The sequence below is a fragment of the Pleurodeles waltl genome, chromosome 3_2, assembly GCF_031143425.1.
Source record: "Pleurodeles waltl isolate 20211129_DDA chromosome 3_2, aPleWal1.hap1.20221129, whole genome shotgun sequence".
In the NCBI taxonomy this organism is placed as follows: domain Eukaryota; kingdom Metazoa; phylum Chordata; class Amphibia; order Caudata; family Salamandridae; genus Pleurodeles; species Pleurodeles waltl.
The window spans coordinates 21,034,735-21,060,277 of record NC_090441.1 but is presented as its reverse complement, the minus strand read 5'-3'; the positions used below and the strand labels follow the sequence as shown (position 1 = coordinate 21,060,277).

At 44.2% G+C, this 25,543-nt stretch overlaps 1 protein-coding gene across 19 annotated transcripts in view; it reads left to right on the top strand.

The window, feature by feature from the left end:
• The window catches only part of MSI2 (musashi RNA binding protein 2), a 1,016,916-nt gene that overhangs the window by 778,342 nt on the left and 213,031 nt on the right, over positions 1–25,543 (top strand). For all 19 annotated transcript variants that reach the window (XM_069226626.1, XM_069226631.1, XM_069226625.1 and 16 more), the window contains exon 10: positions 9,775–9,849. In XM_069226626.1, the coding sequence (XP_069082727.1) occupies positions 9,775–9,849 (75 nt within the window). The remainder of the gene's footprint in view (positions 1–9,774; positions 9,850–25,543) is intronic.

Genomic DNA, 25,543 nt, shown 5'->3' with positions numbered 1-25,543 from the left:
CAGTCAATTGCTAAGGACCAGTGAGGTTGAACACCCAAAATATATCTATGCCACTCACTGTCAGTTGCCTGTGGGGCCAAGAAGTACTGAATTTGTTCATAAAAATGCAGACATTCAAAGTGTTCCCAAGGGCCTACCTTCAACATTACAGAACCCTGGAGCTGCCAAACATCAACACTGCCTAGTTTTGGTTTCAAGTGATGCCTCAGTCTTCCACCAGCCTAGACTTCCTTTCATTTTTTTACTCTCACATACCTATTTCCCTGTCTTTCTCCTTTTATACCTTTCTGCGTTTCTCTTTTGATGTGGGTCAAAGTCTTATAATGAAAAATAACTGGGTCCCCAAAAATGGGTGATTAAACCCTGAGTCTAAGGCTGTGGAACATTGGCTAGTCCTTGTTCTTTTGACTGCGGAAAGTGGATCCATTGCCCCGCTCCGGAGTTGTGGTCATGCTTTCCCCAACACTATATGCCGATCCTGTCTACCTGTCCTGTTGACTGTTCCATCAGAGTCTCTCCCACAGGATCCATGTACAGTCAGTGTGGGGCTGACTGACAGTGGGATCTTTTCTTTGCATGCGCCATGTATGTGTACTCATAACAATGTGCCAGTGTGTTTAGAACCATCTTTAAAAGCTATTCAGTTAGCAATGGTGCTTAGCAAGTTGTGTCTAACAATGCAGCATGTGCCGCACATGTCCCCAAAGGTGCCTTGAGGGAAAACACACAACCCTATCTGTAATTGCTTTTATGCTCTGCTCTGTTCAGCAATTTTATTGGCCTGAATTACTTTCCGAACACAAATGGACACATGCTCATAAACATTCTCGATGTTCTTGGCTAGCAGTGCTTTCAAAAGTGCAATTTCGTACTACTAATCACAAATAGTTTCAAAGGTAGAATAACACTAACAATTAAACTACCACCGTATATTGTGTTGTTTAAAATCGCACTATATTTAGCCATTTGTAAAAGATGTTGTGGGGGTAATCCACACCTCTTTCTACCTCTGAGGCTCCTTTTATGCTGTAGTTGTCCCAGGGAATTACACCCCAAAACATGCCTCTGGATATGTGCCTTGTCGAAGGGGGTGGTCTGAGGGCGTCTGATAGGAACTTCGAGTAGGTACTTAATGGTCCTGTGAGCTCGACTCAGGGTGCAGATGGTGGCAGGGAATGAATGACTGCTTACCTACATAGTACAAGCTTTAGAACACAGAGTGAAAATACACATGCCCCTTAATTTGTAAACTGTGACCTAACTTGTGAGTTCCAGCAAAACGTACATTTTCTGTATCTGAAAGAGTTAAAAAAATAAATAAAAAAAAATGACTCTTTTCTTTGGTCTATTCTGTGTGTAATGTCAAACTTCTCTTAGAATGTCACTTAGGTATGGCCCACTGTTAATTACATGACGAGCAGAACATAAAGTGACACTGGAAACTAAGTGAAACAGGTCAAGTCTTCTTATCATTTACATATGTCATGAGGACCCGATTGTCCATTCCCATTAGTACTTTGTACCCTTGTAGCTGTGAGGACTGGACTTTCCTTCAGTTGGGTGGGTAAGAGGGGCAAAAATAAAAACTGAAAAATGAGTAGAATTGTCTGACCTAGCATGTGGGTTCCTCTTATCGAAGTAATAATCTAGCATATAACGCAAACTGGTAAGTAATTTCAATATGCAACGATGGCAACATACATTGGATGTACTACGCAGTCACTGTAAGAAGGTCGCTAGACCAGAAAAATAAATGTTTCGAAATAGGTTTGATTTTCACAAATGATTTATTTTCAGACAGCTTGACAAATAAATAAAAATCTGATGGACTATCAATTATTCTAGAAACCAGTGAACTTCAGTTGCTAACTGTAAATGTTCTTTGTTTTTAATATTTTACCTGGGAATATTAGATCACAAAAAGAGCTCATTTTCATGGGGACTTTCATCAAGAACGTGCATGAATAGCAAAGCAGACTTGGGTTGTGAGATGAAATATCACCTGTTGTGCCTTTCTATGAGTTCATTAGGTTTAGTGTGTGACTTTAACTTCTGTCTCACTTATTTGCACTCACTAATCCCTTTTTCTTTGAGGAACTCAAGTTCTCATCTTTTGACAACCACATCGAATGCATTTTATATCTTCACTTCATAACAATTAGTAATCGTTGTGGGGACCTCAGATGTTGTCCAATGTCTTGATAGTGGACTGTGGAGTCTGGAGAAACTGTTTGTAGCCATAATTATGGTGCTTGACCAAAGTGAGTTATCCGATTACTCAATTTCCCTCTGCCTCATTTACCTTACTGGTCTAAATTTGAAGAGCTTAGAAATTGGCTAACTTGCAACTTAAGCCGTAGCGGAAAAGTTGACATTGTGAATAGAATTGTAAATCATGTGTTTAATTGAGTTACTGAAATATTTTTCTCTGAATCCATGCTTTCTCTGAAGGGAGGGAGGGGGGAGCAGATCTAAGCGTGAAAGTATCCAAGCAAAAAAACATATATATTTTTGTGACACAAGATAATTGCTGTGAGATTGATCATTCGCTGGAAGTACTGAAGCAGACAAATTGTCCAGCACCCAATGTGAAACGAGATTGGCACCTAATGGAGACGAGGGGGATAGGTCGCCCTCACCGTAATTTGGCTTGATGAGGCAGCCACATGGGCATGGTGTTAATGTGCTATTGATATTCAGGCAGCCCATTTCCCCTGTGCAGATCTGCCTCTGGCTCATTCGAGCAGAGCTAGGCATCACTGCAGCAAATGAAGAGGAAAATTGAAGTAATGTTGTGTTATAAATTTATGATTTCATCTGCCATGACCTGCAGGATGTTCTGCAATGAAGCTAGAGATTAGAACCTTGGTCTTTTGAGCTTCCATATTTGTCTGGTGTGCTGAGAAAGTTTGTTTTCTTTGTCTGGATTTTCAGGATGCATGAGGACCAAGACATTTTGTGAAGAACACAAACTAGTCTCGAAGGACAGTAGCCATTAATGGCACAGATTGAGGTTTTTATTATTTTTTTATTTAAAAGTAGGTCGCGAGTGAAGAAATCACAGGCGGGAATTGAGTGCCTCCTTCTTTATCCGTTCCAGCGCCAGATACAATCTAGCCTCTGCAGTTGGGCATTTAAAAAGGGCTGTAAGGTGAGAGTATTAGGACTGGAACGGTTTTATGCATTTGTTGGGCAACAAGGGTTAAACAAACCTGCTGCCCTTTTGAACCGCTCACCTCCTTGGGCAGACTGTTATATTATCGGTAGTGGCTCCTGTATTAAAACTCAAGGATGCAAAGCAAAAATGTTTACTGCCTTGCATGTTAGCCAAATAGTGGTAGTAATCGTAGTTGTAAAATCAGTAGAAGCAGTCTGTTGCTTCAAATAGGCCTTAGAGGCTTGCAAAGGAAAGTTATCGATTGATCGATTACGGTGTTTAATCTAAGACCAAATTGAAAAGGTGTGAAAAACAAAGCTTCTGAACTTCAGTCCCGCTACCTGCCTTGCTCTAAACTCTACGTACTAATGTGTCAGATGTACAAAACTGAGCTAAAGCCGTATGTTTAAGCATTTTGCTAATTGCTCTGTTGAAGCACTCTCAGAACTGCCTGAACGGGCGCGATAGATGAATTCTACATACACATCCATGCCCCTTTAAAATGCATATCTATTTGATGCTGTTACATCTGGAGTGTAGCCATTGTCATACCTGAAATGCAAGTGATGATACTTCCGTAATTGTAATACTTTCTACTTTCAGTGGATCTGGAAGGGAGGGGGAGTAGGTAATGATAAAATTCAGTGTGAGTGAGACTGTGTGCAATATCTATGTATCTAGGGTAAAAGCATTCATTACACTCCGTCAGCATGCCCTTTATCCAGGGCTGTGGGGTGGACCCTGCAAGTGTTTTGTATAGCGATGTGTCATAATGGTGATAAAGTGTACTTAGGTTATAGAACACTCTTCCCACTGCCCTTCGAAGACAGGGCTGGGCACAATTGTCATCAAAGTAAAAAGGACAAATTCACCAGAGGGGGTGGATAGATGCCAAGTGCTGCTTCAAGTGAGGATGCACAGGCCAGAGGCTAAACGGAGGGTTCGGGCCCCTCGCCCGCTGCAAAAGTGATACTGCTGTTGACTCACTCCTCTCTGCGCCAGCACTTAAACAATGCATAGGATAGAGTTTTGGGAGGGCACATTTAGAATTTGGATCACAACTACCCCTGGCCCTGAAGCCCCACCTCCATATCTTACTAACTCTGCCTAGCCTAACCACTAATTACAGCTTTCTCGATAATAGGGGCTAAATTCCATTACTTCATTTTATTTACCTCACCAGACAGTAGCTATGGCTTTTCAGAAGGGATTCAATGCCTCCCTATTTGTTTAAAATGTGAGGCTGATGAGGAAGATATTGCCCACACTGTCTGGTGACGCTGGGTCATATAGGGGGCCTGGGAATTCTTTCGGGGACAATAATGAGCAACATATTTCTGCCATTCCTAGTGGACCTGCTAAATGCCCCTTTTGCCATTGATAGAGGGAGACCCAAGTTCTCATTTACTGGCTAAGTCTACTGGTCGCAAATAGTGACATTACACTCTTGGTGTGCTAGCGGAACAAAATTGGAAACTGGAATGGATTTCTGATGGATTATGGGGAAACTGAAATGAGACCAGAGGATGCTTCCAAAACACAAGAAAATCGTGGATGGAGCAAGGAGTGGATTTAATGTAGAGGCAAAGGGAAGTAGTGTGATTGGGAAAAGCAATACATAGAGGAAGAGGTCAGTGCATACTATCAGATATCTGGCATTTTCAAATGGGATTGGACATAATGTGTACAGTAGTCGATCAAATGGCATGATGTGCTTGCCTTGGATGCAGTTCGAGTTACTGAATAAAAAAAATGAAAAGTTGATATTATATATTCTATTAATGATAAATGGAATTTGAAGAACAATGAGAACTGTCCTCCTTAAGCGACAATGTACTCTTAAGGCTCCTTATTGCTTTCAGTCTGAACATTGGTAGCAAAGGCTCTGTCACCTCAATATTGGGCCGCTTAGATAATCCACCTAGATCACTTAGGGACAAGCCAAAGAATTACATATTCTCACTTTCCTGTTCGTTTTTCCAGTTGTGCACAAATATTGGCACATCATGGCCTCTTCCAAAATGGTCGTCCGATTCTGAAGCCTCTAGGCCTCCTTGTTTCTTTTCTTAAGAAGAGACTATCCAGAACTGTAGCTTCATAATGTCGGTTGAGTGTATGTTCCACTGTACTTAACAAGAAGTTTATGAGCTGTACCAAGGTACATCCCTGGGGCATCATCAGTGCATGAACTTCAGAGTCTGTGCCATAAAGCCCCAAGTTGACCACTTAGAGGCCGATTTTCTGAATGTAGATTCACATTGCTAATTAGGTGTCTTTGCAAAACGTCCAGTGGGATTTCAGAAGACTCTCAAGCATGCTAAATTATGTTGCCATTTTGCAAGGCTCTTGAGAATCTGAAAGACTGTTCTAAACAGAATTTACAAATTAATGTTTGGCCTTGCTGTATTTCCTTTTTCCCAGTGAGTGACCAGTGTGCTGCAGTGAACCGTCAGAGTAAATGACAGCCTATCTAGAAATGACCACCATGGTGTACTCCCTCAAAGGAGTCCCTAAAGCAGCAGATTGATTGCGTGAAGGATGGCTAAGCACAGGACACCGGAATCTCAGAAACCAGCAGACTTTTTTGTGCATTCTCAAACTCTCCTCTGGTCCTTAGTGCTGTTGACCACAGGTGCCACTAATAGTTGGGAAAGGAGTTATTCCAGCCTTGCTTGCTGGTCATGCAGGATGTAACAAGAGTAACAGTTGAGCATACCCAAGCATTTTGGGGCCCTACTCGTCAAGTGGTCCATGCCTTCAACTGAAAATGTTCCACCTAACTTGCTTGCATCAAAAGACTAATTAAGCATGTGCCAAAACTCAGACTCCAGTTCTTGTCTTGTCTCCTCAGTGCAAGCACCTGGACGTTGTATTTAGGAATCACTTAAGATGATAGTCTGTATTCCTCCATCTCCAGGTCATGTACTGTCTGTACGAAGGTTTTAACCACAGGTAACTGTAATGTAGACTACCACACACTTTCAAACAGAACCCCCCGACCTTTGGGCGGATCATGTCTTAGAATGTAATCCGAACAGGATATAAAACTAAGATGTTCTGTATCGCTTTGAATTTTCTCATTAAATTATACCTCATGACCTCAAGACAGCACCATTCCTTCAGTTACTAAGCCCTGATGAACCACGTTTGGCAAAACTTGAGGTAGCTTTAAAAATATTTAGACACTTTCATTAAATTAGAATTCGGGATTGGTGAAATTAATTCAACAAAATACTTTTTGAGTCATTTAACAAACAGATACTTTGTTACAATTTTGGGACATTTCTTAATCATATTATGGATCTCGGAGGCCTCCATTCCACCACAAGCACAATAAAAATGCATTTAGTAAAGGTTCACACGCTTCTTTCTCACCGATATTTAAAAACAAGATCACACTATCATAACCCAGTTACAAAACAGTAGTCTGGTTCTTTGGGAAATACCTTCTTCTGCATTAGTTTCAAGGTATTAACTGAGTATTTCAGTGCAAAGGCCATGCTTGCGGCCATCACACACCAACTTCGTATTAGTTATCTGACAATAATAGCTCATGCACACTGTGCAATTATTGCGTATAGTGATTTGTCAGTGATCAGTGTACAAGTGATTGATATTCTCATTGCCTTTGTGCAGGCCCGCAGAGACGGGCCACCGCAGAATCTTCCCTTTCTGCCAACAGACAGATGCCTCTGCAGTTCCTACTAGGATGAAGGGAGAACTGAATCCACAAAACCCCCTTACTAGCGTTACCTTTCTAAGATTAGGTGAGAGCAGCTACGTAACAGAATGATCGCTAGAAATCACATAGATGGTTCACTTCTCCAGCTTGTACTGGTCAAACCCAATGGACCAGCTATCTGGATTTACCACATAATACAGTACCTCCATAAAGAAAGAGCCAAGGACAGAGTGAAAAAATAGGAATAATCTTTGTTATTAATGTGACATATTGAAGTATAAAGTTTCAGCACTGTTGACAGCCAAACTTAAAACCAAAGATTCTACAACATATCACACTTGCCCACGTGATCCTACACGTTTTACGTCCTTAGATTACATGCTGTGCCAAAAAGCCTCCTCCCACTGTATTCCAAATCCCTGCATAAAGAAATGACCTTGACTTCATTTCGCTTTCTACTGAATGACCATTTCCTTACCCATCCTCTACATGCCTTCTTCTCGGAGTGCAGCCTACTCTGTTGCATTCATGACTGCCTTACTGTTACCTATTCCAGTTTCTGGAAACTGCTCGCACCTTACCCATTCGATCACAACCTCTTTTGAAACCATACCCCTGCTTTCTAACAATGCCTAATCTTCTATAGCCCATTGGCACATACCACCAACCATTTGAATGAAATCACACTGAGCAGCAAACCTAACTCCTACTAACCTAATCTAAGTTGATGGAATATTTTCATTGAGAGCAGAGCACTTATCGCAATAACCAATAATAGTTACTGGATTAAGTGTTATCCTTGGAGTTATGGTATACCGGTCTACCTGCCATAAAGCACTCTAGTGTATTAATAGGGGATTAAGCACTATATAAATGCACTTATAATAAAAAATGTCCCTCCCTGTGCTTCAGCTGTTGGTTTTATCATTAGCCATATACATGATTTTTGTTTCTTAAGTGCAGTCCTAGCTGGCTAGCAGTGGAGTGTGGTACAAGGTGCTAAAATGCCCCATCCCATTCACCCCATCCCCCTGGGTTTATGCATAAGGGGGAGGAGACCAAAGGAGAAGCTAGGACTAGTGAAGCATGTGAGAAGTCATCCCAGCTAGTATAATGTTGCCTGAAGAGACAAGTTTGTTTCTTCCTGAATTGTAGAAAGGTAGGTTTGGTGCTGTTCCAGATCCGGGGGCATATGCTAGGAAGGCATTTTTTCTTGGTACTATGGTAGGGTGACCAGATGTCCCAGATTTCCCCAGACAGTCATGGTTTTTAGAGGACTGTCCCGGTGTCCCAACGCTTCTCTTAATTTTAAACAAATGTCTCGGTTTTTGGGACAAAGGTCACATCATGTAGGGAATCATAAGTAAAGTATGAAATAATTAAAGTAATTTATCTGTTACTATCAGGCAACACAGCCCCCTGACTGCTCCCAGCAGAGAGACAAAGTGGGGAGCAGAGAGAGGCAGGTGGGGGCGGGTTAGGGGTGCAGGGTGGGAGGTCAGGCCATTGTTCTTTTTATATATGTAGTCTTGTGCATGTGTGAGTGTGAGCGTGGTTTTTATATATATAAACACACACATGTATTCACAAAGCTACACAAAAAACGGGACCGGAGAGATATAAAAGTGAGAGGAAAGTCTTTAGTCCTTCTTTTATGTCTGACCTGTCCCGGTTTTTGCTCCTTAAAATCTGGTCACCCTATACTGTGGAGCAGTAGACAAAGGTTGAGCTGGGACCAAGATGACAGATGTCACTTTGACCCCTTCCCCCCCTTTCAACTTCCAAATGCATAGCATGAACTTGACCTTTCGCCCTTTCATCTTAAGGCTGCTAGGAGTTGGTCTGTAGGCTCCTAGCACCACTCAGTATTATCGGGCACCTGTGCTGACCAGTGCTTCAGTTTAAATCGTGAACCCTTCTCCACATTGTAAAGTGTAAAGCATGGCGTGCAGCGCCGCTCTCTACCTGCATGACTTAGATTTGGGACTTTTCGTGAATAGTAGCCATACTTTTGCATTTTCAATGTGCAAATACGTACGGAAACGTACTACTTATGGAGTGATGCATAATACTCGTGTTACGATGCACAGCCAAATAATCCGATGAACCCTTCCTAAGGGTCTGTGGAACTAATCTGAATGCTGGTCGCCCCTCAGATATTTAGCTATTAATACTGAGCCCAGGAAGTTAACTATGTGTCCATGTTCTTAAACATTTGACAACATTTTCTCTTGAAGGGACGTGTTCCTTTAAGCTGGGTTTCCTCTCGGAAGGAAAGCGCGCCTGGTGGTTACGTCTGCCTTTCAGTTCTTGCTGGGCCTAGTGTTCGCGCGTTTACCTTTTGTCCTTCGGTCTCGCGGGATGAAGTACCTTGATCTCCAACTGTCAATAGCTCTAAAGCAAAGTATATTCAGTGTAAGCTCCTCAAATGTCACCGGGAACTTGGGATGTGCTTAGCCTTAGCACTTGGCATTTACTCTCCCAGCTAAGCAACATGGCCGCCCGCCCCTCCGCTGCCGTGTGCGCTATTTACGGACCTGCCAGCGGCGGCGCATACGAGAGAAGACGTCCGGTGGCGATGCGTGTACTGGAAGTGAAAAAAGGGAGTAAAAGATGTATTTACCCTGTAAAGGTTGGCGTAAGGAGACACTTCCCTTGCAGGTTGCATGCAGTACAAGCATGAGTGTACTCTGAATAGCATTAGATGTGCAGCAGCAGAGATCTATTGACGCCTTAAACTGGCATTGTGAACGCTTACTAAGCACTTTGATTTGCAGCTTGTAATTGGATTTCCTGTTGACCGTCTGTAAGTTGTAGCCTTAGGCTGTGTTCTTTTGTTTTTGCTCAACCTGTCATTATAGACTTAAGTCACCAATAAAAAAAAAAAAAAACCCTGCCAGACGTTCTAAATGTCTTTGTGTTTTTATTATCCAAGGTTACCCAAATTTTGTTGCAACCTATGGCAGAGGATATCCTGGGTTTGCGCCAAGTTACAGCTATCAGTTTCCAGGTATGTTTATCGATTTTCTTATTATTCTTATGTGCCCATTGTATAGTTACCATTTATCTTCTTCAACCATATTTGCTGAAACAAAGACTTTTAACATTGAGTACATACTTAACAATGCACAGTGGTTTAAAAGGAACAAGTTCATAATTTGAGCCTTGATGGGAAAGCATACAGAAGAAAGCCAGTTCACCTGGAGTGCAGTCTTCAAATAACCTTCCTGCTGCTTTCTCTGCTTGGCTGTCCATGAAGGGCTGAATCAGATCTCATCATGTTAGCCTTTGCTTCTTTCTTTTTTGTAATCGACAGTGTCCGCAGCAGCTGCTCCTCCGCTGTGCCCCCCGCCACCAGAAGAAGGCGCTGCAAATGTTTAACAAAAGGGTAATAAACAATGTTTATTATCCTTTCGTTATTAAAGGGGCGTGACCATGGGGGATAACGGGGATTAGGGGAGTGCACTGTGCACTCCCCTTAGTGCGCATGTGTGTTTGGCCGGCTGTCTCGAGCCAGCCAAACACACATGTGCACTGTGCTCTCTCCAGCCTGGCACTGTGTTGCCAGGCTGGGGAGAAAAGGCACAGGCTCTGAGCAGCGTCAAGATTGGCACCAGGGCTGGCTTGGAGCCTGCGCCTGCTAAGGGGGTGGAGGAGTGGCAGTGTGGTGCGCAGGTAGGCTTTTTTTTATTTTTTTTATGAGTTTTATATTATTAATATTTCCCCCTGCCACGCACCGCCCCTTGTAACAGCCACGACTGAGTGTCTGCTTGTTAGGGTTAACTTCATTTGCTGAAATATTAAGTGGTGCAAGAAAAATACAATGACATGAGACTTTCCAAATCACAAATTTGCAGAATGCATTTATAGCAGGCCAGTTCAAGTACTACTACACGCTCCTTTCGGTGTTGGATAGAGATAATAAATAACCCAAAGAATTTCACATGGATTTTGCTGCACCTTCCTTAGGGGACATATTGTTGCCATGAGGTGAGCCTCCAAGAATTAAAAATGAAGCACCTCAAGAGCTGAAAACGACCAGAAGTAAATTGGCTTGGTACTCCATCCCAAGGCACATGGCTGAGTAAGACTGCCATATGTAAGCCAGACATTCATGAACATGATATTGTGGGGTGAAGAGACGTCAGGGGGTGTCTGTGTTGCCTTCCAGCAGCAGTCGCTACATCTGGCTCTAAGCAGTACCTTATCCTCTGCTATTCAGTGGAGGCAATCATTTTACTCCTCACAACCAACATAATGTTTGTGGCATGTGCTGCTGTAGATACACCTGATGTGCACACTTCTTTCATCTAGTGTTGGGCTTGGATGTGTGCAACTTGTTTTCCTTTGAAGGTGAGACTTTGAACCACGAGGTACAATGACTCCTTCTATTATTAATAGTGCACATGGCATTGGTTCTATTGTGAGATTGCTTTTTTTCTGCCGAAGAGCTAGGCCATGTTTAAACAGAGCTCTGGCTCAACACCTCTCTGTTATTCTTGCTCTTCTTTGATTTTCTCTATACCCATAGGAAAACATATACCATTGTCTGCAGAGTCTTCTGTTTCGGCACAACTTCAGTCTGGCTCAGTGACTGGGCTCTTCTCAATGCCACTTCAGGTCCTGTGCCTCTTGGGGCACGGCCTGACTTGCCTTCCACTTCAAAAACACACTGGGGTACCGATGCAAATGGCGTTTCGCTCAATGCGCCATGACACAGCAACAAGATGACACCCCTGACCATTTCGGGGACCGTGATGTCGAGGAGTAAGAACAATCTGGACTCTTGGTTGGCAGCTTCAGGTCCGAGCCAAGCTCATAATCTGAGTCAGAGATGGAAGAACCTCAGGTCATCGCTAAGTCCATCCAGAAAAGATGTTGATTTGGAGTACCACCACTCCTCCACCTCCATCCCAGCACCTCTCTCAGGCCGAGCACCACCCTAGAGGGGGTCAGGCATCAAGCTCAGAAGGCAAGCTCTTGGTCCACCACTACAGAGGACCATGGTCGGCATCAACACAAGGTTTCGGATCTGAAAGTGATCCAGCCTTTGGCATTAAAGCTGCTGCCAGAGACCCGGTATCAGACGCCAGCAACACCCTCCATGCTGATATCACAACTGGCCTCAAAACAGACCTCAGGTCCAAAACCTTCCTCTGCACCAAAAACGCAGTCTTTTCAGGCAGGGTAGAAAACCACCTTTGACACTGAAGAGGCCAATGACTAGGAGCAGCCGTTCTTGCAGTGCCTGCAGCAGGAACTCTGCCTAGCAGACACAAATCCTAATTTATCCACAGACTGTCAGGATCCTCACAAAGCCTCCTCCCAAGGCTATGGACACAGTTCCTAACAAGGGGAAACTGACTTTTAAGAAGACTTTTTCGCCTTAAAGCCTGAATCCCCAGCCAAAGCCGGGAAGCACCAGGATCAGAGCATTAGCCTGCTTCCAATTAGACCCTGTCCATCTCCCCCCCTGTCCACCACCACTTTATCATCTGCCCCCCTCACCTTCTCCTCCACAGGTTTACCCCTCATCACACTCTCCTGGGATTCCCAACATTAATCAAACAGAGGGAGCTGTTCTTCCTATCCCTTAGACCCTCATGAGGCCCCTTTCGACCCGAGCCTCCGTATGACCCCCTAGGATGATTGACGTTGATCCCCTACTGATACTGGCCTGCCAAGCTGTCCCGTTTAGATGGCACCCCCAGCTAACACGAGGTCCTTCATCGAGCCCCCACCTTCCACAAGGTGGCCTTAAGGTCCAAGAGGATGAGGATTTCCTCACGGAGACACTCCTCCACACAACTCACTCTGATTTTTATCCATGCTCAACTCCAAGGGTCGAGGGAAGGGCATTGCCACTAAGGGAACCACCCCTGCCTAACACTGACTTGCTCACACTCTAACCCCCTCCTCACACCCCATAAAAATCACACTACACGTTGTGGGATGACTACAGCTGTTTCTTCAAAATTACCTTCTTCTAAAATTACCTCAGTTCAGTGGGTGCGCTCCATCATAGACCAGGCTTACTGCTTGGAGCTCACCACAATCCTGCCAAACATCCCACCACACAAACACACCCTTGCGCCAGAACACCAGCGCCTCTCCAAGAGAAAGTAGAGACACTCATTGCAAAGGGGATCAATAGAGCCTGTTCTGCTGCACCAATGCAGCATCGGAGTGTACTCCCTCTATTTTCTCAACCCCAACAAGGATGGGTCTCTCAGGCCTATACTGGACCTCAGGCCCCTCAACAAATACGTCCTGTCAGAAAACTTTCACATGGTCATGCTCCAGGATGTCATCCCTCTGATACAGCAAGATGACTTTTCTGACTGCCCTCAACCTGAAGGATGCATACTTTCACATCTCTATCCAATCTGCACATCGCAGGAACCTCCAGTTCATTGTAAATGGCAAGCATTTTCAGTTCAAAGTGATGCTCTTCGGGGTCGCCACGGCCCCTAAGGTGTTCACAAAGTTCCTTGCTGTGGTAGCTTCATCTTAGGAGGACCAGTGTTCCCTTAGTTTGATGACTAGCTGATCAAGAGCACAACTAAACAGCAGTGCTTGGTTCGCACTCAGAACTCTATAGTTCTAATACATGGTCAAGGTTCACCATCAGTATGACAGAATCCCACCTCCAGCTCTTCTTGGGGCAGTGCTGAAGTCAGTCACTGGTCAAGCCTATCCCAGCCCTGCTCGGACCCTATCCCAACCCCTGCCTGGGTAAAAGCTATCCAGTTGCTCCCTCTTTTTTTAGGTAGATTGCCAAATAAAAGTCAGGATAGTGATGCACCTATTCCGGATGATGGCCTCCTGTATTGCCATAGTCCCCATGCTATGCTACACATGTGCCTGTTGCAAGAGTGCCTAGCTGCACAATGCTCTCAAGTGGAGGGTCACTGCCAAGATCTAGTGTTGATCTGAGGCTGCACCTTCCGCTCTATGCAGTGGTGGAATAGCAACAATCTGTTGCATGGCCGGCCCTTACTCAACCCAGTTCCGCAGGTGACCATCACAAAGGGCACTTCCCTCGTGGGGTGGGGGCATATTTACAAGAGTTGACTGCTCAAGGTGTGTGGGCACCCCATCAACGGTCTCCATATCAACTGCCTGGAGCTGCTGGTCATTCAGCTGGTTCTCAAAGCATTCATCTGCCATATTCAACACAATGATTCTCAGTCGCACTGACAACATGACTGCCTTGTTCTACCTACAGAAAACGGGTGGAAACACACTCACCACAGTTGTTTGTGTTAGCTCAAGGCATGATGCAGTGGGAAGTCCATCACAGAGTCCATCTACAAGCATAATACTTAACCAGAAGTGGCCAGACCTACTCAGCAGGATGCAGCAACAATTATACAAGTTGGAACTCCACCTACAAGTCCTACTCCTGTACTATTGTTGTGGGTTTCTGGATGCCAATGCTGAAAATGGCCATGCTTTGCCTGTAGTTACCCACACTCACAGTTCATGGGTACAATGCAGTACTGATAAACTGGTTAGGGATATTTGCCTACAATTTTCCACCTCTCCTCCTTCTTACGTTCATGGTTTAGAAGCTTCGGCAAATATTCCTCACTCTAATCCTTGGGGGCTCCCTCATGGGCCAGGCAGCCCTATCACCACTCTGCGATTTGGCTCTTGAGGTCCTAGAATTTGGCTACCTCAACATTCCTCCTGAAGGAGGCAAGCAGACCTACAATGCGAGTCTGCCGTACAGCCAAATGGAAGTGGTTTTTGCACTACTGTATTCCCAGGAACATCAACCCACTCAAGGCAGCTTTCCAAGACAATATCTGTTTAACTTACAGAAGTCAGACTTCGCTTCTACTTCCATCAGACTACATTTAGCCACAGTTGCTGCTTACCTTCAGAAACAGGAACACACTTCGCTCTTCACTGTTTCACTCATTTAGGCCTTCACGAAGGACCTTAAGTGTCATTCCATCTATGGTGCCACCTTCCCCCGTGTGGAACCTCTACATCGTTCTCACAAGACTTATGAGTCCTCCTTTCAAATCACTTCACTCATGCTCTTTACAGTTCCTTTCCTGGAATGTGGACTTCCTAGTAGCCATCACCTCCCTCAGGCATGTGAGTGAACTTCAGGCTCTAATCCTGGAAGAGCCTTTATTCCAGGTTCACAAAGGTAGGGTAGTCCTTAAGATGAACCCCAAATTCCTCCCTAAGATGTTCGCTTCCTTCCACCTTACTCGGACTTTTGAACTCCTAGTGTTCTTTCTACATCCAAAAGCAGTGGCAGAGAAGGCTCTTCAAATACTAGATCTCAAAAGGGCCCTTGTGTTACATTGACAACACAATTCCCCGTCCATAAATCACAGCAGCTCTGTGCTTTTCTTCAAACCATTCAAAAGCAGTGTATACAAACATGTTGCACAAATGCCAAGAAACCATTGCCCGTTCCTCCCAGATCCCGTTCTACCACCCTTAAAGGGACCTCTTTGGCTTTTTTAGGTAACAGTCCTATAGCTGACATCTGTAAGGCAGCTGCCTGGCCCACTCCACACACTTTCACCAAGCGCTACTGTGTGGGTGTTCTAGCACGCCAACAAGTTAAAGTTGGTCAGGCTATATTACGTACACTGTATCAGTTCTCTACAACATCATCCAGCTAGCCACAGTGTAGGGGTGAAATAATTAAGTCTATGAACAGCATGTTTATCTACATCTCTTAATGCCACGAATGGAAAATGTTACCCTGTAAGCATCTGTGTATAGCATGTAGTTCTGTAGATTCACATGCACTCTCCCTCCTCCCAGAAGCCTCAGATTGTTGCAGATGCCATTCTGTCTTCATTCTTTGTATGGTCATCTTATGTGTCTCTAGGCTCCATTTCCTTCCTCACCCCACTCTGCAGGAAGAACAATGGAGCCAATGCCCGTGTACATTATCAGTAATGGGTAGAGTCATTATACCTCATCATTCAAAGTCTTTAAAAAGTTGTGCACATCCAAGAGATGGCAGGAGTATGCACAACATGTGAATCTACAGTACTACATGCCATGGACAGCTGCTTACAATGCTTTCCATTTTATTATATGCCATCAAAACCCATGACATCTTCCCTCGTCCTAATGTGGCCTCCTTATTTCTCTCCCACTGTACTACCATCAAAGCCCAGGTCACTAGTACCTTCAATTCCTATGCTGCTTCCTCATTTCCATCCTAGGTTGTCCCCATCCAAGCGCAGTCCTGCAGTTCCTGCCCTCAAATCTGACGAAGAGAAGGCCAGGGGCCCTTAAGCTGTCAGGAAAAAAAGCTCAACACCTCCCATTGGTTGATTTTTTTGGAACTATACTAAAACAGAGATTGTCACAATATAAATATTTCTGCAATACTGCTAAGTAAACAGTCATAGTCATACGTTTTAGGTTTAAGATCTTTTATTGATTTTAAAGATTGAGAACAATACAACGTCTCCCACCTACAACCATTGGCCGTTGGGAGGGGAAGCATGAAAGAGGAGGGATGGAGAAGAGGGAGAGATAGGGGAGGGGAGAGGCACCTTATTTGCAACAATCTATTGTCATAATTCGTTGGGCCCAGCCAGGTTGCGTATTATCAGCCGGGAGTCTTTGGTTAGTTTCCTAAATTCCTCTGACGTATATCTAATAGCCAGGCCCATGTTTTATCAAAGAGAGGCAGCGTTCCAGTCGCTGCCGCAGTCAGTTTTAGGCTTAGATATCGGACTGTAGTCGCTTGTCCGTTTCTGTAGTTAGGAGCCACTGTTCAAAGCGTGTTAGGGGTCGGCTCGCATGCAGGCGTATTGCAGGGGAGGTTACCCAGTGGTGAACGGCCAGATATTGCCAGTATGAGGTTTCGGGGAGACCATATTCTGCTTGGAGACTGTTAAAGTCCATGACACCCTTCTTATCAAAGAGGTCACCAATCCTCTTGCACTGTGAGTCCTGCACGATAGGTAAGTGGGATCGCTGAGTGCTGGAGGGAAGTCTGGGTTACCAATAAGCGGCATCTGGGGAGGAAATCGACGTGGATAGCCCTTTTGCTATCTGCACCTTGTCCCATGCACCCAGCGTAGCCCGCAGGACGGGTGAACCGTACACCCCGGGCGGGCGGTGTCTCCCAAGTAGTCATGGCACCTTCCAGATGTGAACTCCTGCCACCGCTTGATCAATAAAGCACCAGTATTTTTCTGTCAGAGGTTGGGCCCACTTGACCATGTTGCGAAGCTGAGCTGCATAATATTAGCTGGCACAGGATGCTCAGTCCTCCCTCTGTCTGTGGTAGGAATGCCTGGGCCTTAGACTTTCTAGCCCTCTTGCCACTCCAAATATACTCCCATATAAATGCTTGCAGCTTGTCTCGAAGGTTGGGAGGTGGTTGCAGCGGAGTCATTTTAATTGGTGCTAGGCGACCCAGCCATGAGAGGCCATAGGCCCTGTATTTCGTCAATTCAGTGCGTGCGATATCTAGTATCCTATTATAGTTATGTGCTGCAGTCACCTAATCGTGGGATGTATTCTCAGGCCCAGATACGTGATTTCCTGTGCGGCCCATGGGAAGGGAAGACTCTCCTCTAGAAACGTCCTTTCCACCTCAGGTATGGTTAAGTTCAGTATCGATGATTTAGTGAGATTGGTTTTAAAGCCTGAGACTTTGCTAAATGCCGTCAGTTCTGCCATGACCCCAGCGAGGGAGGTTTGAGGTTGGGATAGGTGAAGCAGCATGTCGTCTGCGTATAGAGCCAGTTTATGTGCTCTACCACCCATCGGCAGGCCAGATATATCTGGATGGTTGCGTATACGCTCAGTGAAGGGCTCCATATACAGGGCAAATAGTAAGGGGGAGAGGGGGCAGCCCTGTCGTGTGCCCTTTGAGATATGGAATTGCTGGGACAATTCTCCATTCACAGATACCATGCTTCTAGGTTTATCAGTCACGGAATCTGGGGCCGAGTCCGAGATGCCGCAGAACCGCATGGAGATACTGCCAGTGAACCCAGTCAAAGGCCTTCTCTGCATCAATGGAGAGGAGAAGGGCTGGGATTTGGGCACGATGTACCTTGTCCAGAAGGTGACATAATCTTTTAGTATTATAGCTAAATGAGCGCTCAGGGATGAACCCTGTTTGGTCTGGATCAACCAGACCCTGCATGTATGGGTTCAACCTATGGGCCAAAATTCCTGTAAAAATCTTAGCGTCCACATTTAGTAGTGTAATGGGTTGATAGGAGGAGCACAGGTGTGGGTCCTTTCCTGGCTTAGGGATAACGGTCACCATACCCAGTTGCATCATGAGGGGAAGGGTGTGAGTCGTGCTCAACGCATTGTACAACCGAGCCAGTACAGGTGATAGCAGGGTACCAAAGGATTTAAAGAATTCTGCTCCAAAGCCATCCGCACCCGGTGTTTTACCTGGTTGCAGGTGATGTATGGCCGCAAGGACCTCCGCAGATGTGGCATCCCTTTCCAGTACGTCACTATCCGCTGGGGGGGGATCAAACTCTTCTGCATTATGAATCGAAGTAGAACTGCTCAAACTGTTGGAGTATTAGCTCTTCCTGACAAGTCCGAGTTCCGTCAGGCAGCTGCAACTCCACCACTCTTCGTCCTGTGGCCCGCGCACGGAGTCGGTGGGCCAGTAAGCGGGCCCGCCTTGTTACCCCCTGTGTAGAATTTCTGCTTAGTCTGGAGTATGACATACTCCGCCTTATCCTCATCCAGAGCACGTAACTGTTTTTGGAGAGTGGTGAGTTGTCTCCTCCCTATCAGAGACCCAGTCGGCTATTGGTGACTTCCAGAGTCCTTATGTCATCCTCTAGCTGCTGAAGTCCTGTTTAATCTCGCCACTATCACTATGAACTGACCCCTAATAACTGCTTTAAGTGCTTCCCATAAGGTAAGTAATACTGATCTCAGGAGTGTTGTTTGTGTCTAGGTAATGCTTTATCGTGGGCTCGATTTCCGCTAAGGTGTCCTTATATGTTAAGAGACTCGTGTTAAGGCGCCAGCGCTTTGCACTTGAGGTGTGAGGGGAAGGGGCGAGCGACAATGTGTGTGTGCGATCCGATATGGAAGCCACCCCTATCTTAGTCTTGGTAGCCAGGTTGGTAATGTGCGGTGTGGTGAGGAAAAGGTCAATGCGTGTGTAGGTTTGGTGCGTGGCTGAGAAGGAGTACGTCCTCTTAGTCATACATTTTAGAGGAATAGTCCTGAAGCCTGTTTTCAGCTGTAACCAAGGAATGATTTCAAGTGCCTCCTGACTCTAGTGGCATGCAAAAGTTCTTGGTTGACTAGCCCTTTCTACTTCCACCTACAGACAGAGGGCCTCATTTTGTATGGCAAGATCACTGAAGAGATTTAATCCTTCGACAGTTTATTAGTAGTGTTGTACTTTTGTATACAACAAGCTTTCATTCTTCTGAAACCTCGTTTGACACCCACAGCTGTAATAGCTAACATGCTTTCTCCAAAGTTAAATACTTCAGTACTTGAGTCACTCTTGAATACTACCAGGGTGTAACATTTAAAAAAAAATCTTGACCGTGTTTCCTGTGAATTTGCAGCACGTTTAAGCTTTAGTTCATGTCTGTGTATTGCTTCAGTACCTCTTTTTTCAACCAGCTGAAGAGGACTGTTCCTTTCAGTGTAATTACTTTTGGGACATGCAGCTCCAAAACTAAACCATTTTTTCAGACGTGGTTGTTTTCACTCTTGATGTAAAATAGAGCGTAGTAAATCCAGTCTTTGAGTGCAGTGTTTGGTTTGTTCACACTGCTTTTTTTCCTGACCTCTTTATAGTGCACTGTGAGTTTTCCCTCACTTTCTTTTGCCCGCCATCTTGGGTGGCGTTTTCTGCATTTACAGTTTGTTGCGGTCTAGACATTGACCTTGTTGCGGTCTAGACTATGACCTGCAACACATAGTTAAACACTAGTGTGGTGTTCCTAACTTTTTCAGACCTTTTACCTTATAGCAATTTTTGCACTGCACGTTTCTGTGATAAACCGTTACTTAAAAACACATTTTACTTTACTATGCAATTTTAAATAAGGTGTGCTTTTATAGTAGTTTTGTTGTTGGAGTCTGTTGTAGCGCATTGCACCTTCAATTGCTTTGACTTTGAGTGGTTGCAACTTTGAGTGTTTGTGGAGGTGCCTAAAAAGGTCTTAAATTAGCTATGAATATAATTAGTCCTGAACTCACCAAGATCTGCAATCTGCCTGATTCAGCAAGGATTCAGTCAGACTGGCAAAAGGCCTTTTTTACACATTTCTGACTGCATACCTATTTCGTTACTTCCCCTCACTTTCCTTTCCATCCAAGATCTTAGTAAAGGTGCTGAATAAACAACTTTCGAAATACCCGAAGATATTTCTTTACTTGACTCGTCTCAGTTGGGCTTCAGACCAGCCAGTAGCACAGAATCAGCTCTTCTTGCCATCACAGATGATCTGCTAAATATCTCAAAATACGGTGGTTTTCCTGCCCTAGTCCTTTTAGAGCTCAGTGCACCATTTGATGCTATGCTATGTTCTGTTATCCGGGGTTTCTAAATTTGGTTTTGGACATCTGACATTAAATGGCTACACTTTTTTTTTTTGTCAGGCAGGCAGCAGACTGTCTCCTGTTATCCGTTTATTTCCAAGTCACGTATCTTGGACTACAGGGTCCCTCAAAGATCCTCGTTGAGTCCTAACCGATTTAATGTGTACATTTTCCCATTGGCAGCCCTAGTCAGATCCTTATGATCCAATATTGTTGCCTATGCTGTTGATACTCAAATCATCGTCCAATATCTGAGTGCCATTACTGTGTTGAACTTTCTGTGAATGGATGTTTTCAGTTGCCAATTGGATGACTCAGAATGATCTCAAACTTAATTCTGATAAAACAGGCAGGGGTACTTCTATTTGGAAAGGAAGACTTGTTCTGGTCCCAATCTTGGTGGCCTGAGCAACTAGTGATTACTCTTACCCTGGTGGATTTAGCATGGAATTTATGAATAGTGTTCGACAAGAAATTGACCTTTGCAAGGTGGACACCAATTGCTTCCTCATTCAGTGTCTGTTGCGACAAAGTCTTCCTATTATACCTGTGTCTTCCTGGAAAATGATGGTACAAGCACTCATCACTTTTTGCATTGACTATGCCACTTCAGCTTGTTTCAGCCTTCCCAATACTGTAGTCCACTAGGAGCAGATTGTCCAAAATGATGTAGCACCTCTAACTCTTAATTTTCCTAATTTTTATTTTATTAGAAATAGTGTTAACCAGATCCACTGGCTCATATCCTAGTTCATCAACAAATGGTTAAAGCACTGTGGTTCACTGTGATTCACTTACAGGGCTGTAAAGAACACTGGTCCCCTGTACATCAGGAGACATTTTTTATTTTCTCCTGTGCCAAATCTGCAGTCTACCTCTTTAAACCTTTAGAAAGTTACGAATAGTAGATTAGGGGACAGATCATTCTCATACTCGGCTGCCAAAGCATGGAATGTCCTTCCTTCTGATCTTAATTCTTTACAAAATCAACTCGCATTCATGAACAAGATGAAAACCTGGGTTTCTAGCAACCCCTAACCTAGTCCTTAATGTATGAGACTCTGATCGTCTGGATGCCCTTTTAGGCAGCAGCACGCTGTATAAGTCTAATGTTATTAATTTGTTAAGGAAATTGGGTGCTTGCTATTCAGGGTGGTCTTCATTTTTTGGAAAGAATTGCTCTCTTGACCTTATCAAATGTCTCAAGACGTAGATATATTAAGCTGGTCACTGTGAAGTCTGCGTGTTCCAGAGCATATCTAGCTCTAAGAAGCAGAGGCGTGTATAGGAGCACATTGTATTTCAGCATGCCATCTTGGAGGATATATTTTACATTGAGCAGTATGAGGACCTGTCGAATCCGTGTCAGAGAAACAAGGATGTACCCCCTCCCCATCCCACCGCCAACCCTCTTCTGTCAAAACGTAGGCAGAGTGACTTTTAAAATGTTGATCTATATAGACCCCATTTTTATCTTCCATGTTTGATTACACTGTAATGTGATATTTGTCATTGCTTCGTCCCGCTGTAGTTAAATTGTATCATCTAGAAGATGTCACGATGTTAAATTGTTATAGATGCTTTTATTAGAAGTTGGGAGAGAAAACTCCTTTTTGTCTGACTGTAGCGGTAGCCAGTTGCCTAGTGACTGATGCTTCTCTATCCGCTGTATTACATTTCCATAAAAATGGATGACAGCCCGGCGCTGCCAAGGCAGGGGAATGTTAATCACTTTGGCAACTCTTCTATCTTTTCTTATCGAGTTTCTCTCGGCTCCTAGAGCTCGGGGCGTGCTTTAGGTTTTGTTCTCATGACAGGAGCCTCCATGATTTCTCTTTCTTTTCTCTCTTTATTTCTCGGTTTTATCTTTTCAGATTAGTTTATTAATTCCAGTTCTTATTTCACTTTTCAGACTACTTACTGGTTTCACAAGACTTAATATCAACTATCTCCCAAAGATGTTACTCATTAACGGGGTTTACTGGTCTGCTAATGACGCACCAGGCCAGATGGACCATTGTTCACTGTTAACAAAATGCTGCTCCGCCGCTAGTTTAATTCAATTATATATTTCTTCTGTGTTTGTTGTACCGTTGTATAATATGAGAATGTCTTAATTCACTTAGTGAGAAAGCTATGGAATGTAAAATGCTAGCGTTACCAGGATCGGAGCTGATGGGCTTTTGAGACCCATAATTTATGTAATATCGTATTTGGCGCTAGTCTCTCCGATGGGCTCTTACTGTGGGCCAATTCCTCTGGACAATCAAAATAAGTCAACCAGCAGCTCAAGGTAAAAAAAAAAAACACAAAAAATAGAGCTGGTACGACTTGCTGTATAGAATCCCTAAGGATGGGAGGCCATGCGGCCAAGATGACCCTTTGCTTCTAAACAACTGTGGTGGTCGAATCTATTCAGTAGGTGAAAAAAGAATTGCACCGAACTTGTGGTAAAATGGATCATTATAGGCTCTAAAAGCTAATAGTTGTCATTTTTTAAGACACCAGGTACATAAGCACATGTGTATGTGCACCTGCAGCAGCGACTCTTTTGTAATTGTAAAGTATCACAATAGTGATGGAAAAGGCAAGCGGGCATTACACTTCTCACACATTTGATTTGTACCTAGAACTTTATTGTGGAGTGGCAGGACGGGTAGGAGATCCATTGGCTGCTTCGGAAGCCATCAGGGTTGGACTTTGTGTCCCAATGTATCACCAGAAGAGGGTAAACAACACAATTAAAAGGACGGTGACCCATTGTTGGATGTTGAGAAAATGGCGGGGATGAGTACGGTTATATAAAATACATGATTGTGTTAAACAAGTGAAATGCCAAAGCTGCCAACTGCACGATTATCCACTCCCCCTTCTTTGTTTTGACAGTTGCAGAATCTGTCATCTAGTCGAGCTAGATGCTGCATTTGGTGGAGAAAGTAGAAATGCTTTAATGAAGTGCTAACACCTGGAAGTGCTTATGGTTTGGCTTCGTTTTTCTTTTTTTCTTTTGGGGGTAGTGGTGAGTGAAGACAATTGTTTTATATGTGGGTGGAAGGCTACTAAAAATATTCTTCTTCACTTCCTGACCCGTATAATGTGTCAAAGTAGCCTTGTCAGGTGGCCAATGCCAGCCCAAGAAGACCCCCTGCAAGCATCCGGGCATTGGGACAAGGCCAAATGTGAAATGTTTCTCTCATATGCCACAGGCTGTGGAGCTTGAGTCTGTAACCCTGGCACTTCCCCTCCTCCCCTTAACGATCTATACAGGGAGTGCAGAATTATTAGGCAAGTTGTATTTTTGAGGATTAATTTTATTATTGAACAGCAACCATGTTCTCAATGAACCCAAAAAACTCATTAATATCAAAGCTGAATATTTTTGGAAGTAGTTTTTAGTTTGTTTTTAGTTTTAGCTATGTTAGGGGGATATCTGTGTGTGCAGGTGACTATTACTGTGCATAATTATTAGGCAACTTAACAAAAAAAAATATATACCCATTTCAATTATTTATTATTACCAGTGAAACCAATATAACATCTCAACATTCACAAATATACATTTCTGACATTCAAAAACAAAACAAAAACAAATCAGTGACCAATATAGCCACCTTTCTTTGCAAGGACACTCAAAAGCCTGCCATCCATGGATTCTGCCAGTGTTTTGATCTGTTCACCATCAACATTGCGTGCAGCAGCAACCACAGCCTCCCAGACACTGTTCAGAGAGGTGTACTGTTTTCCCTCCTTGTAAATCTCACATTTGATGATGGACCACAGGTTCTCAATGGGGTTCAGATCAGGTGAACAAGGAGGCCATGTCATTAGATTTCCTTCTTTTATACCCTTTCTTGCCAGCCACGCTGTGGAGTACTTGGACGCGTGTGATGGAGCATTGTCCTGCATGAAAATCATGTTTTTCTTGAAGGATGCAGACTTCTTCCTGTACCACTGCTTGAAGAAGGTGTCTTCCAGGAACTGGCAGTAGGACTGGGAGTTGAGCTGGACTCCATCCTCAACCCGAAAAGGCCCCACAAGCTCATCTTTGATGATATCAGCCCAAACCAGTACTCCACCTCCACCTTGCTGGCGTCTGAGTCGGACTGGAGCTCTCTGCCCTTTACTAATCCAGCCACGGGCCCATCCATCTGGCCCATCAAGACTCACTCTCATTTCATCAGTCCATAAAACCTTAGAAAAATCAGTCTTGAGATATTTCTTGGCCCAGTCTTGACGTTTCAGCTTGTGTGTCTTGTTCAGTGGTGGTCGTCTTTCAGCCTTTCTTACCTTGGCCATGTCTCTGAGTATTGCACACCTTGTGCTTTTGGGCACTCCAGTGATGTTGCAGCTCTGAAATATGGCCAAACTGGTGGCAAGTGGCATCGTGGCAGCTGCACGCTTGACTTTTCTCAGTTCATGGGCAGTTATTTTGCGCCTTGGTTTTTCCACACGCTTCTTGCGACCCTGTTGACTATTTTGAATGAAACGCTTGATTGTTCGATGATCACGCTTCAGAAGCTTTGCAATTTTAAGAGTGCTGCATCCCTCTGCAAGATATCTCACTATTTTTGACTTTTCTGAGCCTGTCAAGTCCTTCTTTTGACCCATTTTGCCAAAGGAAAGGAAGTTGCCTAATAATTATGCACACCTGATATAGGGTGTTGATGTCATTAGACCACACCCCTTCTCATCACAGAGATGCACATCACCTAATATGCTTAATTGGTAGTAGGCTTTCGAGCCTATACAGCTTGGAGTAAGACAACATGCATAAAGAGGATGATGTGGTCAAAATACTCATTTGCGTAATAATTCTGCACTCCCTGTAGATGTGCATCCAGTTATCAGTGACACCACACAGAACGATGGTCCTTTCAGACAGTGATGCAACACTGGCGAGCAAGCAGTGTAGACAGGGCTTTGATGGGCAGGTAATGTCTGGTCCTGAGTACCAGCACTTCTGTAATGTGAACGTCCGAGTACCTGCCCTTCTCTGCATTGCTGCAGTACATTTCATGGGAGAGTACTGGCACTTCCCAGGAGCAAACGTGCTCTATACGGCGAGTACCAGCACTTCTGCATCCCCATCTAAAGCGCGAGGAATAGTGTGTGGAGTGCGTTTCCCAGACTGGCCTCTCGCGCCATCCGACCGTAGTGTC